The 18,138-nt window shown below is 33.3% G+C and overlaps 1 protein-coding gene across 1 annotated transcript in view; it reads left to right on the top strand.

Annotated features, from left to right (window-relative positions):
* The window catches only part of Pde8 (phosphodiesterase 8), a 460,289-nt gene extending 442,486 nt beyond the window's left edge, over positions 1 to 17,803 (top strand). Inside the window, exons 14-20 of the mRNA XM_085943675.1 lie at positions 8,437 to 8,529; positions 10,706 to 10,954; positions 12,881 to 13,097; positions 13,513 to 13,697; positions 13,842 to 13,975; positions 14,935 to 15,089; positions 16,349 to 17,803. Coding sequence (XP_085799801.1) covers positions 8,437 to 8,529; positions 10,706 to 10,954; positions 12,881 to 13,097; positions 13,513 to 13,697; positions 13,842 to 13,975; positions 14,935 to 15,089; positions 16,349 to 16,509 — 1,194 coding nt within the window. The 3' untranslated portion in view covers positions 16,510 to 17,803. The remainder of the gene's footprint in view (positions 1 to 8,436; positions 8,530 to 10,705; positions 10,955 to 12,880; positions 13,098 to 13,512; positions 13,698 to 13,841; positions 13,976 to 14,934; positions 15,090 to 16,348) is intronic.
* The last annotated feature ends 335 nt before the right edge of the window (positions 17,804 to 18,138 follow it).

Below are 18,138 nucleotides of genomic sequence, written 5' to 3'. Positions count from 1 at the left end.
TACTTCTTTCTTTTGTTTCTAATTCTTCAGTTGCCCGCACGCCGTCTTAACCAAGAACATAGTGGATTTTATAACTAATTTATCTTTCTGTTATATCGGAGTTGTAACAACGGTACGGTTGTAAATTTGCATTGCAAATGCATCAGATAACTATATAAAATTATCATTCCGAACTAATGGATAATCTCCAATCTCTATTAAGAGAAAACACTCAGAAAAGAATTTGAACCATAGCAGAGTTACTTCAACCGATTTCACCATTTTCTGATAATAGGAGCTTCACGATAAAATAAATGTTAACTCATTTAAATAAGTTTAAATACCTATTTTATAAGTACACTTACCATTTTTTTAAATTATTGTGAAGTGCCTATTGGTTGAAGGTGACCAATAAGTAAACAAAAAGAATAATAATAAACCAGCTCGCTGGTACTATTCCCTATGGATGGTTGGATGTGGGACTTGACATTTCGTAGTAATTTATCAGTATAAATAACCAATTAGTAAATAAATTAATACAGTTTTGTTTGGCCATTCCATATGAAAACAATGACGGTAAATTCATTTCTTTTGAAAATTTTCTGTCATCCACTATTATTAGTTAGAAACAATGAATATAAAAATTGGAATTCCCGCGTGACAAAAAATGTTTGATATAGATAATAATATGTAAATATATATCTGACAAAAAACACCGTGTGGTTTCAGTCCACAATTACAGTGTTAAGAAGTATTTTTTATAAACATTTCTGAATCTTACTTATTTCAGCGTCATTTATGCAACACTTTACATTCAACTTATTGTTATTTACAATTAATTACAATTGATAATATGAATTTGAGTATTGCAATTGTCAATAATTTGAGCTCACCGCCAATTAAATGGGGTGCACCACTGCATCTGAATAATCCAGTAAATATAGAGTAGAGAAACGATTTATAAAAAATCTCAGAATTGATTGATAATTGTCCGGATACAGTAGTAACCGAATCGCATAATTTACTATACCGGTGTGAACTGACAGAATAATACATCACGTATATAATATTATGTTGTTCTTTGGTCAACTATACACGTGCGGGCAAAACAAACGCATCGTGGTCTGTTTAGCTTCACACTGATGTAGGTATATTATAAAACAAACTTTTTCTTCTATCTTTTTTCCGTCTACCTTAGAGAGAAACTCTCTCCAAGTTTCTCTATTTCTTAGTACCTATGTCTACTCTAAACTCTTCACTAACAGTATGTTTTATTCATTCTTCGCCAGGTAGTTTAGTCCTAGTGGCCTTTCTGCTTATAACATATAATATACTATGGCAGTGAATGTCACACGCTTGTATTTTAATCGATGCATGTATTTGTTTTTATTTATTTCTAATATCTGCATATTGTTAGTTTATAGAATATAGAATATAACTATATAATTTGAAACCATACCATATACTTAATACAGCAGTGCCAATGGGAGGAGGTACGCTGTGAAGATCTGACATAAATAGTGTACCTACATTGAAATGTGTCAGTCAAACGTATGTTTTTTGCATTGAATTAAGACTATAATGTGTAGATAGTGTTTGTTAGCTTTTTTTTAAATTCTATTAAACTCTGCCTAATCTAAGCCATAATAAATAATAGGCAAAAAATATTCATTTATCTATAAAATATTTAGAAATTTACCATTAAGGGGGACATGCTCGGCGTAGGTCAAAATGGAGCTTTTATTGCATTTTCAAACCATGATCCTGGACATTCCTTAAACGTTGTAGATAATCTATTTATATAATTTTGAAGCCTTATTATCCTTTATATTTTTTTAAAAATTTGATGACTGCATAAAGTAATTTTTATTACATAAAATAGTATTCTTTTAAACCTCTCGCTCTAATATTTTAGAATATAGTCATAATTCGGTACATGAATGTGCAGTGGTGTTAAGATTTTTTACATTTATTAATTTTTAAACGCATTTATAAAACCATTAGTATATAATTTATGACGAGATAATTTTAGTAAAATATTCACGATAAAAAATTATATTGATAATCTCTGTGATCCCAAATTTGACAAGAATTAGGCATTTTATTATTCATAAAATCGGCAAGATTAACACATTTGAAGATAATTCTAAAGATATTGATTATAAGCTATGTCTTTGACCATTCAAGTTTGATAAACATCCTACGAATATTGATTGCTTTATAATAATTATTGACCAAAGAATAAGGTAGGGTTTTTTTGAAATACGCCATTTCTTTTGGCATTCCCCAGTGGTTAAGCTACAACATACGGCCGTAGCTATAAATTGACAAACTATAATAATAAAAAACAAATCTGGAGAATTACAAATCATTTTTGCCGTGTTATTTGTCTAAGTCCAAGGTATAGTTTATTGGCTTTAAATTTCAATGGGTAAAAAATCGTTCTGATGATTTTCATATTTTGGGGGGTGCCAGGGCCCCTGGGTGCGCCACTGTATTATTTTATGTAATAAAAATACTTTATGCAGTCATCAAATGTTTAAAATAAATATAAAGGATAATAAGGCTTCAAAATTATATAAATAGATTATCTACAACGTTTAAGGAATGTCCAGGATCATGGTTTGAAAATGCAATAAAAACTCAATTTTGACCTACGCTGAGCATGTGGGCCGTTAAACTATACATAATTTTAGATATTTTATATATACAAGAATAGTTTTTATCGATTAACCTAACCAAGGTCTTGGGAAGTTGCTGCTGGGACACTTTCGGCACAAATTTGAAGAGCGCCTATCGTTCGTTTCGCCACGGTATACGCCTGCATAACGGGTTTGGAGACGTGGCCGGTGGTGGAAGGAAAAGCATGTTTTTATCGATTATGGCTTGATTTAGGCAGGGCTTAGTGAATTTAAAAAAAACTAACCAACGCCATCAGTAATTCAATGACAACAATTTATAAGTATTGCTGAAAACGTGTGCACTTGTCTGATCGCCGATAGTATACCTAAACTATTACGATTTGGTTTAGGCAGGGTTTTATTGAATTTAAAAAACTAACCAGCACCATCTGCAAATTGTATACATAGTTCAATGAAAACAAATAAGTATGACTGACAAAGTTTAGTTTGCACTATTTATATTGAATCTTGACAGCCTACCTCCACCTATCACCACTGTTATACAATACCCATCCATATTAGATTAATAAATTTTGACATATAATTAATTTATCATAACATAATAAAAAGCTGAAGATTGTATAACTCTCGATTTCAGTAGTATAAATCATTACATTATACATTTTAATATTACACCACAAACTAGTGAAATACCATAATCGAAAACAATTATTTTATGTTAACTACTGATAGATTTTGTAATCAGGGGCGCGCCAAACGAAAATGTTGGGGGTGCGAAACACCAGGGCGGCAGGGTTCGGGAGGTGGTGAAATTCCAAATAATACATTTTTAATGATCTCATTAAAAAAAATGTTATTCAATTAAATAAATTGAATCTTATGATTAAATAAATGAAGAACTTACGTAAGTTGCCTACTGCCTGCTAAAAGACGGTTCTTATTACAGACTGGAAAATCAAAATAGTATCTATGTATGTTCTTATTTAATCTTACGAATAAATAATTATTTAAAATTGTCTTTGCTTTCTGTCATATTTCCACCAGTTTTTGTGTGGGGGGCGGCAGTAGTTCCGATGCCTGCACCCCGGCGGCAGCCACCCTTGGCGCGGCCCTGTGTGTAATGTTTGTTATAGTGTTTTTACGTGTAGAACTGCGTCTTTATATTCGCCATATCGCTGATCGTGATCACTCAGTAATGTCGTTATAATCGCATAACGAAATAAATAATCCCACTGTGTAGACAAAGAGGCCATCTGACGGTAAATATCAGGCTAAGATCGGTCGAACCCTCGAGGTCGGCGAGGAAAAAACAGGCCTCGATAACTGTGTGTTGGCGGCCATTTTATCCACATAATTTAATGAGATACCTACTTTCTAAATCATTGATTTATTCAATAAACAAAACAAATCAAAATAACAATTTATTTCACTAATTTCGCCCAGAACTATCACTGATGACCTGTCACCATAAATTTTCGAGTGAATGAATGAATCCATAATACCAACACACAACTGTATAAATAAAATGTTATGATGTTAAAATAAAATAAAATGATGTTATAATCGCATACAATTACCGAATCATATGTCAGATTAATAACCTAATTCGTTATTTAAACTTTAATAACCATACTCGATAAAGCGCATCGTGTAAACAAAACACATGCCAATACCATAAACTAATCCGATATGTGGTTAATTTTAATTAAATAATAATTTTTATGAAATCAATCAATCAATGACATCAGATACTTTTTCAATGAAGATATTATATAAAACCCGATAATAATGAAACTCCATTTTTAAATAATAATGTTAACTTATTATTTCGTTTTATTTATGCATTATATCAGAAAACATTAATTATTTATTAATGTGGTAAACATATTTTATTCAAAACCCTTCTTATACTCAAAAGAGGTCGCTTATTTCCGAATCAGATGAAGCGTCATAAATACGTATGACACTACCTTTCCAAATACACAATAGTGCCAAAATTCGTTCGATACAGTGGTAGTTGTCGTTTCATTGTATCTTCTGTGTTTCTCATTAATATAAATAGAACAGCGATGGTTGATCGACAAAGGGAAAACAATCAACTCTCGGCACGACGTTACGACTATCTTACATGAATGACAAATATTTATTAGTGAGCAACTCAAATGGGTGAATAAAGGCTTATAGAGACTCTTGAATTAAGAAATAGATTTGTACTAGTTTTAATGAATAATTTTCAATACAAAGGTTGTATTTATTTACTGCTTGAATACGTAATTATTAAATATCTGCGTTATATTTAAAAAAAAAATATGAAAATTATATTTATTTTTGTAAGAGAAACTAATAAAGACTGTGTTTGTAGTATAATAAATATTCACAAAAATAAAGTCGCATCTCAGGAGGGGGTTTCTAAAGGGGCCCGTAAACGAGCAACTTTTTACGGCAATATGATTCGGCAATTGTATTGCCGTTAATAGTTCCCGTAACATGAAAATAGCAGAGTTGCCGAAATTTTCCATCTATTGCTCATACTTTCTGGTAGCACGGTTGGTCGATATATCGAATATCGAACAAGCCCACTTACAGTCAGACCGTGAGACGAAACTGTAAATATCTAAAGGTATTTCTGGTTTAAATGAAGCATTTGGTTTATTATTTTTATTCAATTCATTAAATTAATCGAAGGCACATAATTATTTTTTACATGCTATCGTTTAGTATTATATTTACTAAGTTTATTCTATCAAAAAGGCGCCAAAATTCTCTGTTAAAAAGTATATTATAAAACACAATTCTCGGAAAATAATAGAGTGATAAAAACATTAATCTAATATATAAAAAATAATATTTGTTTGTGGGTTTGTTTGTTTGTTTGTTCGTTTTGAATGCACTGCCATACCGTTCATCCGATTGCGATAAAACTTTGTCAACTTATTGCTTGCACTTTCGCGAAGAGTATATGCTATACTAATATATAAAAATGAATGTCTGTCTGTGTGTCTGTCCCGTATGCGTTCCTATACCATTCATCCGATTGCGATGAAATTTTGGTAAGTGGTTGTATGCATACCCATGAAGGTTTCTGAATTAGAAAAATCATCATCTTCTTCTTCTTCTTCATTCTATTTTTTTTTATTCGTATGGTTCCTATACCATTCATCCGATTGCGATGAAATTTTGGTAAGTGGTTGTATGCACACCCATGAAGGTTTCTAAATTAGAAAAATCATTATTTTCTTCTTCTTCTTCATTCTATCTTCTTTTATTCGTATTGTTCCTATACCATTCATTCGATTGCGATGAAACTTTCATCGGTTGTTGTGGTAACACCCGTAAAGGTTTCTGAATTAGTACAACCATCTTCTTCTTTTTCTTCATTCTATCTTCTTTTATTCGTATGGTTCCTATATTATTCATCCGATTGCTATGAAACCTTCATAAGTTGTTGTGGTAACACCCGTAAAGGTTTCTGAATTAGTACAACCATCTTCTTCTTCTTCTTCATTATATCTTCTTTTATTCGTATGGTCCCTATATCATTCATCCGATTCCGATCGTCAGTGGTTGTGCCAACACCCGCGAAGGTTTCTGAATTTGTACAACCATCTTCTTCTTCTTCTTTATTATATATGTATTCTTTTATTCGTATGGTTCCTATATCATTCATCCGATTGTGATGAAACCTTCATCAGTTTTTGTGGTAACACCCGTAAAGGTTTCTGAATTAGTACAACCATCTTCTTCTTCTTCTTCTTCTTCATTATTTCTTCTTTTATTCGTATGGGCTCTATATCATTCATCCGATTGCGATGAAACTTTCGTCAGTGGTTGTGCCAACACCCGCAAAGGTTTCTGAATTAGTACGACCATCTTCTTCTTCTATTCTATATTCTTCTATTTGTATGAGTTCCTATTCCATTCATCCGATTGCGATGAAACCTTTATCAGTTTTTGTGGTAACACCCGTAAAGGTTTCTGAATTAGTACAACCATCTTCTTCTTCTTCTTCATTATTTCTTCTTTTATTCGTATGGTCCCTATATCATTCATCCGATTGCGATGAAACTTTCGTCAGTAATTGTGACAACACCCGCGAAGGTTTCTGAATTAGTAAAACCATCTTCTTCTTATATTCTATCTTCTTCTATTCGTATGCGTTCCTATACCATTCATCTGATTGCAATGAAATTTTGATCAAGTGTTGTGCTCACGTCCGCAAAGGTTAATGAATTGATAAAACTATTTTCTTCATCTTTTTCTTCAATTCTATCTTCTTCTATTCGTGTGCGTTCTTATACTATTCATCCGATTGCGATGAAACTTTCGTCAGTAATTGTGACAACACCCGCGAAGGTTTCTGAATTAGTACAACCATCTTCTTCTTATATTCTATCTTCTTCTATTCGTATGCGTTCCTATACCATTCATCTGATTGCAATGAAATTTTGATCAAGTGTTGTGCTCACGTCCGCAAAGGTTAATGAATTGATAAAACTATTTTCTTCATCTTTTTCTTCAATTCTATCTTCTTCTATTCGTGTGCGTTCTTATACTATTCATCCGATTGCGATGACATTTTGACCAGTTGTTGTGCGCACGCCCGCAAAGGTTTTTGAATTAGTACAACTATCTTCTTCTTCTTCTATTCGTATGCGTTCCTATACCATTCATCCGATTGCAATGAAATTTTGATCAAGTATTGTGCTCACGCCCGCCAAGGTTTCTGAATTGAGGCAACCATTTCTTCTTCTTTTTCATCTATTTTATCTTCTTCTATTCGTATGCGTTCTTATACCATTCATCTGATTGCGATGAAATTTTTGTAAGTTGTTGTGCGCACACCTGCAAAGGTTTCTAAATTAGTATTATATAAAATACAAAGTTCGTTTAATCCAATTTTGGTTTGTTAGTGCATATTAATAACATTAATAACGTTTGCGTATTTTGGATTCGATTTTAATTTAGTGTTCTTTTGTTTGACCTTTACTCCTATTAGAATTATTTTCATATTGATATATTGTATTACACAGATATTTTAATATTAAAAAAATAATTACCTCTTATTATTTTTTAAATATCTAAGATAAATATAACCACGAAGCGACCCTGTGCGAAGCCGGGTACTTCAGCTAGTAATTTATAAATAGCAATCGTCCAAAGAAAAATCCACTGTTTAAAATAATATCCGTAGGTACATAATAATAATCATATAATATTAGAGTGTAAATTAGACATAGTAACCCTGGACAATCCCGTCTTAGACAAAAACACGTGAAATTAAGCGCATGTTTCTACAATGTTTGGTACCGAAATAATATTAGTTTATACCACCAAAAATAATATACTTATATGAAATTATGTATTATTTTGAAGTTAGTTCAATAATAAAAAAATGTTTATACCTCGTAATATAAGTATGTGACTTCTACAGTCATCCTCAATAATCCATTTTTTTTTTGTCAAAAATCTTATAAAAAAACTATGTTCGGGAATTCTAAAAATGTCTAAACTTATGAATTCGGTATCGCTGGGTTACAATTAATCCCGGGTACAAACCGATGATCACAGCTTTTGTATTGAAATTAATAATTATTATAAACACGTTTCTTTCTGATTAATATGGTAATTAAATAACTCGAATGTCCACTTTACTCACTGGAAAGTATACCCAGTAAGAAATGCTTCACCAACACTAACTATACAAGAACAACTTGTTTAATTACTTTAATGAGATGGTGTTCTTTTTTTGTTTTTTTTTTATTAAAAATATTAACATTGTTTTATTTGAGTGTGTATAATTTTGTTCTGTTTGCAGCAAGGCCCAACTAATGTGCTTTCGTCCCGTAGAAGTAGCAACGACTCTACGGTGGTAAGGTCTCAGGCATCCAGGCCAAATATCAAACACAAAGTGAGTGGCATTCATTCATCATAACCAACCCCGACGTCGAATCTGCCCTCTTCAAATGAATAAACCTAACCTGTATCACTATATTTTAGCTTGCAAGTACTTCACCTGTTAATATATTTTTGTCAATGAGTAATACGAATGAATTAAGAATCCAGTATTACCTTCATAATTTAACAATCTTGAAATCTCCCAGGAAACTATTTGATTTAAAATTACAAAAGATGGTCACCAATTAATCAAAGAAATTTGCTTAAATTTAAAAGCAAATATGTTTTTGTTAAGTAGTATTGAAACACTACGTCACGATGACAATAATGTGAATTAGGGGCTAGTTATTCATTTTAAAAGGGCAGTTATGTGTTCTGACGATTCATTGTATGATCGCTTTTTTATCATTTTACACTGTTTTTTGCGTTTTTCGCTTCAATAATAACAATTACTTATTGTATCAAAATACCTATACGATTCTGAAAAATTGGTATTAATATAAAAATATGAATTGATAAATACGAGATTTTTTTTCAGTCTGATGATAATGATATGCGTTTGTAGATGTGGTGACGTATCCAAAAAAATGCTGGGGCGTTTAAAGTAATATTAAACAAAGTCTATTTTTTTGTATAAATGAGTTACGAATGTATCAAAAAAAGTACTGTGAAAATAAATCAACTAATTTCTTAATATGAAATTATTTAATAAAAGACAAAATTTAATTTTCTAAATTTCGTTGAGTGTGATCTACAATGCATAATACTGTCTACAATGTTTATTTGGAAAGAAGAGCATTTTAAAATTCGATAACTCGTTGTAAAATAATGATTAAAAATGAACAATTTGAAAATACTCATTTAATGGTGTAACATGTAACTTGTACGAAGAATGATTAACGAAAAACATGTCGACAATCCACAAAGGGCAGAAAAGCATTAAAACCGGATGGAATTTACACAGTTCAACTCAATGCCGTCGCGGTATTTTTGTTTGAATTTAAAAAATACAATACAAATTGCAGAATTCTACATTAATTTAAAAAATAAAAACAAATTAATAATTACGTTTAATAATACTTCTCGTATATTATGTAATTTTCTTTTTTGTACTATTATCACCTTTACACTGACTCGATGTAAAGAGATGACCATTGAAATTCGATTCGGTTCGAATGCTTTCTGCCTTTTCTAAATCGTAGTGACGGCTTTAGTTATTATTATTCGTACAACTTATCGATTAATAATTTGTATTGGACCTTTTAGTTTTGCCTCTTTTATGGTAGACTTCCGTTCACCTTTAAAAAGAGGACAAAGCCGCGATGTATTAAACTACTTTAAATTATATTAGTTTAGGTAAGGGTAATTACCCACACAATATCATTATTATTTCACCGATTCAATTAGGGACATCGTAGGGTGCGAACACTATTCATGAGTTAGCGGTGGGCTTCTTCTGATGAACCATAATTTTATTTTCAGTAATCTATTTTGTTGTGGTTTTGATTATCCCAAATTTTGAAAATAATTAATTATGTAGATAACGCCGATTCAGTATAGATACCATGTTAAAACCATCCCATTAGTTATTAATAAAATTACTGAAAAATACAGTGAAACCCCGATTCTAAAGTTTTCAAGGGACCTTAAAAACGATAAATGCGGGATATATAAAAAAATTAAAACACACTTGTTTTTCTCCTGGATTTTTTCAACGTCTTGAATTATTTTCAGTTTCTCAGATAGAGTTTTAGTTTTCTTCATGGGGGGAATTTTATTTGCGACTTATAAAAATTCGTGATGCGAGGCAAGCCTGAGCGCCGACCGACCTGTGCAAACAAAGCGACGCGACTGAAAGGTCTGTATGTATCATAAACAATTCTACGAAAGCGAAATGAAATATATTCGATAAAAACGGCCAATCGGGATAATATTTGTGACGGGACCATACTATTTAGACGATAGATCGAGGAAAACGATAAATCGGGGAACGGTTAATGCGGGATTATTTAACACTGTTCTTATGTTTGTTTGGCGGGACTTTCAAAAATTAACGATCCGTGCGAGAAAACGATTTATGCGAGAACGGTAGATCGGGGTTTTACTGTATCAGTTTTGAGTAACCCAATCTTAAATTGAAATTGGCAGGTGTGCGTTTAATGTGAACAACATTTGTTCGTTTTCTCAAGGCACCAGCGCAAATCCGTGACCTCCTCGACACGTCCCTCAGTTGGGACTTTGACATATTCAAGTTGGAAGAGCTGACAAAGCGAAGACCTCTCGTCCACCTAGGATTCAACCTCATGTGCCACTTCGACGCCTGCTCCGTCCTTGAGTGCGAGGAGAGGACCATGTTCAACTGGCTGACGGTCATCGAGATGAATTACCACGTCAGCAACACGTATCACAATTCGACGCACGCCGCCGATGTTATGCAGGTCAGAAGATTTTAGGTTTCTTCCTTCATGTTATTCACTTTATCTGTGAGAATAATAATCAATAAAGCTTCTAATTAGACAGGCCGATTATCATTTTTAACGGGTAATAGTTTTTCACCTTTTTTAAAAAGAAACCCATTGAGGGGAGTCTACGGCCTACTCAGATATCTCCGGTGTTCATAATAATATAATATTAAAATGGTGGCCTTGCGGCTTAAGCGTTGGACAATAACGCCGTGGATCCCAGGCTCGAATCCGGGGTCTGGCTAGTACACGTATTGTTTTTCAATTTGTGTGTGAGTCAGGGTATAGACCTAATAGGTTGAGCAAGTGGCTGACATCCATTTCTCGTAAAAAACAAAAATCTGTAAATACAAACCTCTACTCTGTGGAGGCCCATATGATCCTATTAGGATCGGACATGGTCGGGAAAAAAATGGTACGTGATGAGAAAGATAAAACTACGAACTGTTATGACGTATTGAACAGGGATTTTTTCCAAATTATACGTGCTGTCTATGATAACTTTTGTTATTGCTGATAAGTGTGTTCCTGATGACAACATAATATCTTTTTTAAAAAATCGGAAGCATTGGTTGTTTTATCCTCTCAGGGTACATAACTAATCTTCCACTGTTAATACCAATAAGAATGGCAATAATTGTGTTGAACGCAATGTTTGCTTCGGACATCAATTATTTTACTTTTGTGACATTGTTTTATAACTTTCTTAAAACATGGTATACTTAGATCACTCGGTGTACTTCCTTGTATCATGTAGACGCCATTTTTTTATCTCACTTCTTCTTCTTATTGTGCCATCCCCAAGCGGAGGTCGGCCACCATCGAGGCGATCTTATCTTTGTTGTCTGCTACCCGGAACAGTTCAGTGTAGCTGCACTCGTACCAATCACGTAGGTTCTTAAGCCACGAAATGCGGCGCCGTCCTCTGATACGCTTCCCATTGATCTTTCCTTGAATGACAAGTTGGGGAATGCTGCATTTTTGTCCTCTCATAATGTGGCCGAGGTACTGTAGTTTCCTGGTTTTGATACTACGTAGAACTTCTCGGTCCTTCTCCATTCGAATGAGAACTTCAACATTTGTCACCCGGTCAGTCCAAGGAATTTTGAGGATGCGCCTATACAGCCACATCTCGAAAGCTTCAAGTCTCCGTGACATCTCTTTATCTCACTGCTTTCATTATAATATGACTTGTTTTTGATTATATTTGTATTTTACGGTATGTTGTTAACATTTTGGCCTCGTAATTTGTAATGTTCACTAATATAAATTAATTAATTTGAAATTGAAATTCCTCTATCATCTCACATGGAAAAGTTAGAAGACGTGTTTCATCGGGCACGTTTCAAATTTAAGAGACACTCAACTGGCGAAGAGGCTCTTTTTCAATTAAAACATGGGAGGTGTAGATACTGAAATGGGTATACCAACTGTATACGTATAGTGTAGGTTTTTGCAAAGTGGTTTTATAGGCCCTGGCCGAATCGAAATTACCAATACCCGGCAGACGAATTGTTTACACCAAGGCATTGAAACAAACCTTGACAGTAAATGCAAGGTATCTAAGCGTCGGCCTACAATGTCGTGGTCCCAAGTTCGAATCGAGATAGAGTATGGACCTAATAGGTTAAGCAAGTGGTTGACATCCATTTCTCGTAAAAACAAAATCTGTTAATACAAACCCCCACCCTGCATAGGCCTACATTTTGATCTTATTTGGATTAAACATGGTCGAAAAAAATCCATAAAGTAATTAAAAAGAAACAAAATATTCTTGGAACTGAAACAGAGAGGAGTGGAGACGTTTTCTAGCTACATTAGGTACGTTGTAACACTTTTTGAGCATGATGGGATACGCAAGAAAACATAGTTTTAAAACTTTTGACATATGTACATTTTCAGGCAGTCGCATGTTACCTGAGACGGCCACAGCTGCAAAATCTTCTGGAGCCTCTGGACTCTGCCACCGCCTTGATAGCTGCCGCGGCCCATGACGTAGACCACCCTGGTACCTCCAGCGCCTTCCTATGCAACTCCAGACACCCTCTGGCTGTCCTCTACAACGATCTTGCCGTGCTGGAGAGTCATCATGCGGCGCTCACATTTAAATTGACCCTGAGTAAGTAAACTTTGTGGTATTATAATGCGATTAATGAACTACCTACTGTCAGATATCATTTTTTTTTCAGTTCAAGAAGTAGGCGGGGTTAATATTATATACCTTTATCGTCTATAATCTGTCTTCGCTCAGTCCCTCTCTTATTCTCTTGGTTTTGCATTTTATCCAACAATATTTTTTAATTCAAAGCCATCGCTTGACGTTGACCAGGTCTTTGAGTTATACCTACCGTACACAACAATATCTTTCGACGCACTTCCCAATCGCTCGCGGCACACCAATTGGGAAGCTTTGCTTTAGAGAATATGTGTAGATAAAGTGCTGTGATTGACACTAGGATCCCGTTAAGTTAATATCACCTTTACAAAGTACTCAATTAATATTCTACTTCTGTTTCGTTTTCTGCAACTCTCAGATGACGACCGTGTGAACATCTTCAAAAACCTGGACAGGGATACGTACAAGGTCGCCAGGCACAATGTTATCGACATGATATTGGCGACCGAGATGACCAGGCACTTCGAGCACCTCGCCAAGTTTGTTAACGTCTTCTGCACCAAGCCAAACACCGGCAGCAAAGAAGATGGAATTGGCATAGATGTAAGTAAACATTTTTTACGGGTATAAAAACTACAAATAAACTACCTGCTTTTAGTAATGCCCATTATGAAAGGAAATGAAATTTAATATACGGCTTCAACAATGATATTATAATGACTATTAATTTTCCCTAATTTGTTGCAGGATGGTCCTACATTGGATATAACGCTTTTGACTCTACCTGAAAATGTCTTGCTGGTGAAGCGCATGATGATAAAATGCGCCGACGTCTCCAACCCTTCAAGATCAGCAAGATATTGCATAGAATGGGCAAGAAGGTTAGTCATATATTCTTCAATAATTCTTAAAACCGTCTCACCGGAAATAGTGGTATAAAGATACGAGATACATTCGCTCGTGTGGTAGAGATATTTTTTGCAAAAATGGGAAGCTCGTTTTTATTTTCAATCTGCGTTTTTATGACACAAATGTTACAAGAGAAAAGAGAATATTAGTAGTATAGCAAATGTTAAATAGGGTACTTAAACCACGGGTTTCAAGCCAATTGTATTTTCTAGGGAGTCGTCAACTAAACAGTAAATTGAAACATATTATAGACTATGATCCAAAATCCATTTTTAATCAGTGTTTGAATGACTGTATAACAGGCCATCGAATTATTCTCCTTCGAAGATCTTCTTCGAGCAGAATTTCATAATTACATTTATTTATTTTGTGTAAGAAATGTGAAATTGTAAATGTATATTATGTGATATTGGTTACTGGCGACAAAGATAATCTTTAATAAACATTTAAATAAAGACAAACTTGTAACGTGAAACCAAATGCATTATTTGCAACCCCAGTGTGGAAGGTGTATGTATAATAATAATTAATAATAGACAACATGAGAGAACATTTTGTTGATTGGTAAACTCACGTCAAAATTTATCTTATTTTCGTTTTTTGCGCGTTTGTCAAGTTGAGTTTGAAACAAAGCTATATTTGAATCGTTTTTGCGATGAGGTTATGACAGTTGTCAACATAAATAACTCAAATATTCTAAAAACAACAAAAACTTTGTTTCAAAACAGTTTTTCCACGTAAACACCTGTTATATACATTAACTATTTAAGATACCTTTTTATGCAAATGTGGCGGCGAGTTTCAGCTTACTTGGTTATTATAAAAGGGGTGGCGACTCGAAAAAGATTGAGAAGCCGTAAGTTTGACTATGAAAAATGTAAATATCTGTAGATACAAAAGAAATGTATTGATTTTTTGTTTTGAAATACAGAATTGCCGAGGAGTACTTCCTGCAGACTGACGAGGAGAAGGCTCGCGAGTTGCCAGTTGTGATGCCGGTCTTCGACAGAGCTACCTGTTCCATTCCTCGGTCACAAATCGGTTTCATCGACTTCATCATCATTGACATGATCGAGGCGTGGAATGGTATTTCAAATTTCTTTATACTTAATAAAGCGTCCATAGCGAATTGTTTTATTTCTCATATCGTAGCTTGATGCACATAACTAAATACTGTATATTATATTATACAGTGTACAGTAACCGTGTCTCTTTTAATGGACAAACTGTTTTTGCGTTAAAATATACCACAGGTGTACCAATTAGTTTTGACGATTTTCTGAGCGATACTGTATCAGAATGCAATAGACTGCGTGAGGTTTGACGGCTTGCAAACTGTTTGGTGTATACTGCTGTTTTAGTACCCATGGGTTCATCAAACACTGTATGACATACGTTTTCATATTTATATTTGATGCAGAAATTGCATGCATGCTGTTATTCTATAATATCTTCTTGTGTTTCATTGATAATGTATTTTTTTAAACCTGTATTCAAAAATAAGTATTCAAGATCGGCATTTAAAATGCATTTTTAGTGACAATAAACATTGGCTAGCAAATAGACATTGGATTCCTCAGACCCAGATGCAAAATGCACATTGCACAATTGCAGTAAAATTTACCGGGTTACCAAAAATACATTATTTGTTTCATTGAATAATGTTAAGTTTGTATCTATTTTAATTTTCAAATGATCGTGACCAGCGGCTTTCCAAAAATTCCACTAATTTACAATAAAATCGAATGTACCTACCAAACTTTAAATATCACTGTTTTAGTTCAATGGGTTCGAATCCCGCGTCTGGAAAAATTGTGTGTTGCCTTGACTGGAAAACAACTATTTCCTGTTAAAAAACAACAACATACGCTAACTCTGTGAACAATGGCCGAGCGGTAACACGTTGGTCTATAATGTCATGGGTTCCGAGTTCCAATCCCGGGTCTGGAAAATATACATGTTTTTTTCAATGGATATTTCTAATATTATATTGAGCGAGGGGTTAACATCCATTTCTCGTAAAAGCAAAAATCTGTTAAAATAACCTCCACCCTGTGGAGTCCCATGCAATAATATGATCTTCTTAGTATCGAATATGGTAAAGAAACTCTATGAAGACTCGTATTCTTCACTAAGAAACGAAAAATATGGTAACTCACTTTACTTTCGTAGTAATTTTAGTATGTTTTAGTATAGAAAGTTTTGCAGGTGTGCATTTGTTCTATATTGAGTTTGATATTATCATATTTTTAGAAATTCATAAAAATGTGTATTCACTTTTATCTACCTACGACAAAATCAAAGTACTTATGGGAATACTTATGTCTATAATGATTTTTTTACAGCTATAATTGACATGCCAGAGCTGGTGACTCACACTCGCTCTAACTACCAGCTCTGGAGAGACATGGATGACCAGGAGGTCACCACTGTTCAAGACATCGCTAAGATGCAAGCGAACCTCGTGATGCCTCCACTTAACATACAGAAGAACAGTCCAGATTAATTGTAAATGTCGCCGTATTGTGAATATTTATATTATTTGTGAATGAAAAATAATAATAACTGTTATGTTTATGTAAATTATTCATGGACAATTGAAAGTGTTTGACAATGAAGGACGAAGGTTCGTGCGGCCATATTATAACGCCTCTTTTCAAAAGTTGGTTCTATGTAATGTAGAATAGTAAAGCTAAGTGATTATTTTAATGATTAAAACAAGATCTTAGACTTTAAATTTAATATACATAGTTATTTTTGGAGACTTGTGCCAGATGAATAAAAACACATTTTTGAGACAGTCTTATAATGTAAATCAGTGGCAAAGACTCCTTACTAAAAAAATATCTACCGTTTACCTTGAAAATATAGTTTTAATTACGAGAAAATAATGTAATATTCAAATGACACAAAATATATCGTACATTATTTAGGTATTTACTTCAATAATATGACATGTTTAAATCAATATTATGGATAATCGAATATTTTCCCCTGTCGATTTTATCACATTATCGTAATTAATTCTTTCAAAGAATCTATGGAAAATGATGTAACCCTCACATACTTACAGAAAGTTTTTATGTTAGTTTATTATTTATTATTTTAAAGTCTAGACTCTAGAGAAGTGTTTCCCAATCAGGGTTCTGTGAACGTCGTCAGCGGTTCCGCGACAACGCTCCTCGAACGAGTACTAACGTCTACATTATAATTTTATTGAAATGCGTTGTAATGTATCTCCGAAGTGTTGGCAATAACTCTGATAGCTATTTCATATTTTTTATTCATCATTATTTACAAACTATACGTCCCGTGATAGATTATGCATTCTATGGAGCTAAATCATGGAATGAATAATATAATTTTTTCAGAGTTGATTCCACGGTGATGACAAATATTTAATTTCGTCTTCGACGCTGGCGGTTGGACTATATTTTTAAGATTTTGGATTATAAGTATTTAGGTATCTACCTAATGACCTTATACAGATCCCTGAGACTAAAACTAGTATGGGGTGACATTTTGACTTTGCTTAAAGGAGGGAAGTTGCCAATCTTATATATCAGCGATTTAAAAAAATGTTTTAAGTGTTCCGTCAAATATTTTTTTTTTGGGAATCGCTGCTCTATAGAGTGTTTATAAGAATGATACTGTTATAACTTGAGTTATATTTATTCAAACTTTTATAATTATTTTATTGTACCTAACCTAATTAATCTCTCAATTGGTAGGGTTTTTAATTCAAGTTAGAAAAAAATATTACTTCCATGTTAAATTACAATTTATTATTGTAATGTGCCAAAATTTAATAAAAAAATGTATGTAATATGATATTCTAAATTTCACCAACTTACTTAAGATAAATAATTTCTGGACAACATAATAGCATTTCTCAGAATATTTCTGGATAGCATCTAAACTAAATCGTGAATTGTTATATTATCTTAACATATAATATCTTCCTTAGAATGTGTATTTTACGTTGATAACAGTATTTCATTAAAATTATCTTTACGTGATTTGTATTATTTTTATTTTCTCTTCAGGGGAGTGTAATGACTAGGTACATCGAATGACGGAATTAAAATCTGCGCAATTAAATAAAATTCACTGAAAATTTACATTTTTTTAAAAT

This window comes from Rhyacophila brunnea, unplaced genomic scaffold, assembly GCF_057557595.1.
Source record: "Rhyacophila brunnea isolate RB1 unplaced genomic scaffold, BYU_Rbru_1.0 scaffold_16, whole genome shotgun sequence".
Classification (NCBI taxonomy): domain Eukaryota; kingdom Metazoa; phylum Arthropoda; class Insecta; order Trichoptera; family Rhyacophilidae; genus Rhyacophila; species Rhyacophila brunnea.
Note: the sequence above shows the minus strand (reverse complement) of the source record. Positions and strands in the feature narration are given on the sequence as shown.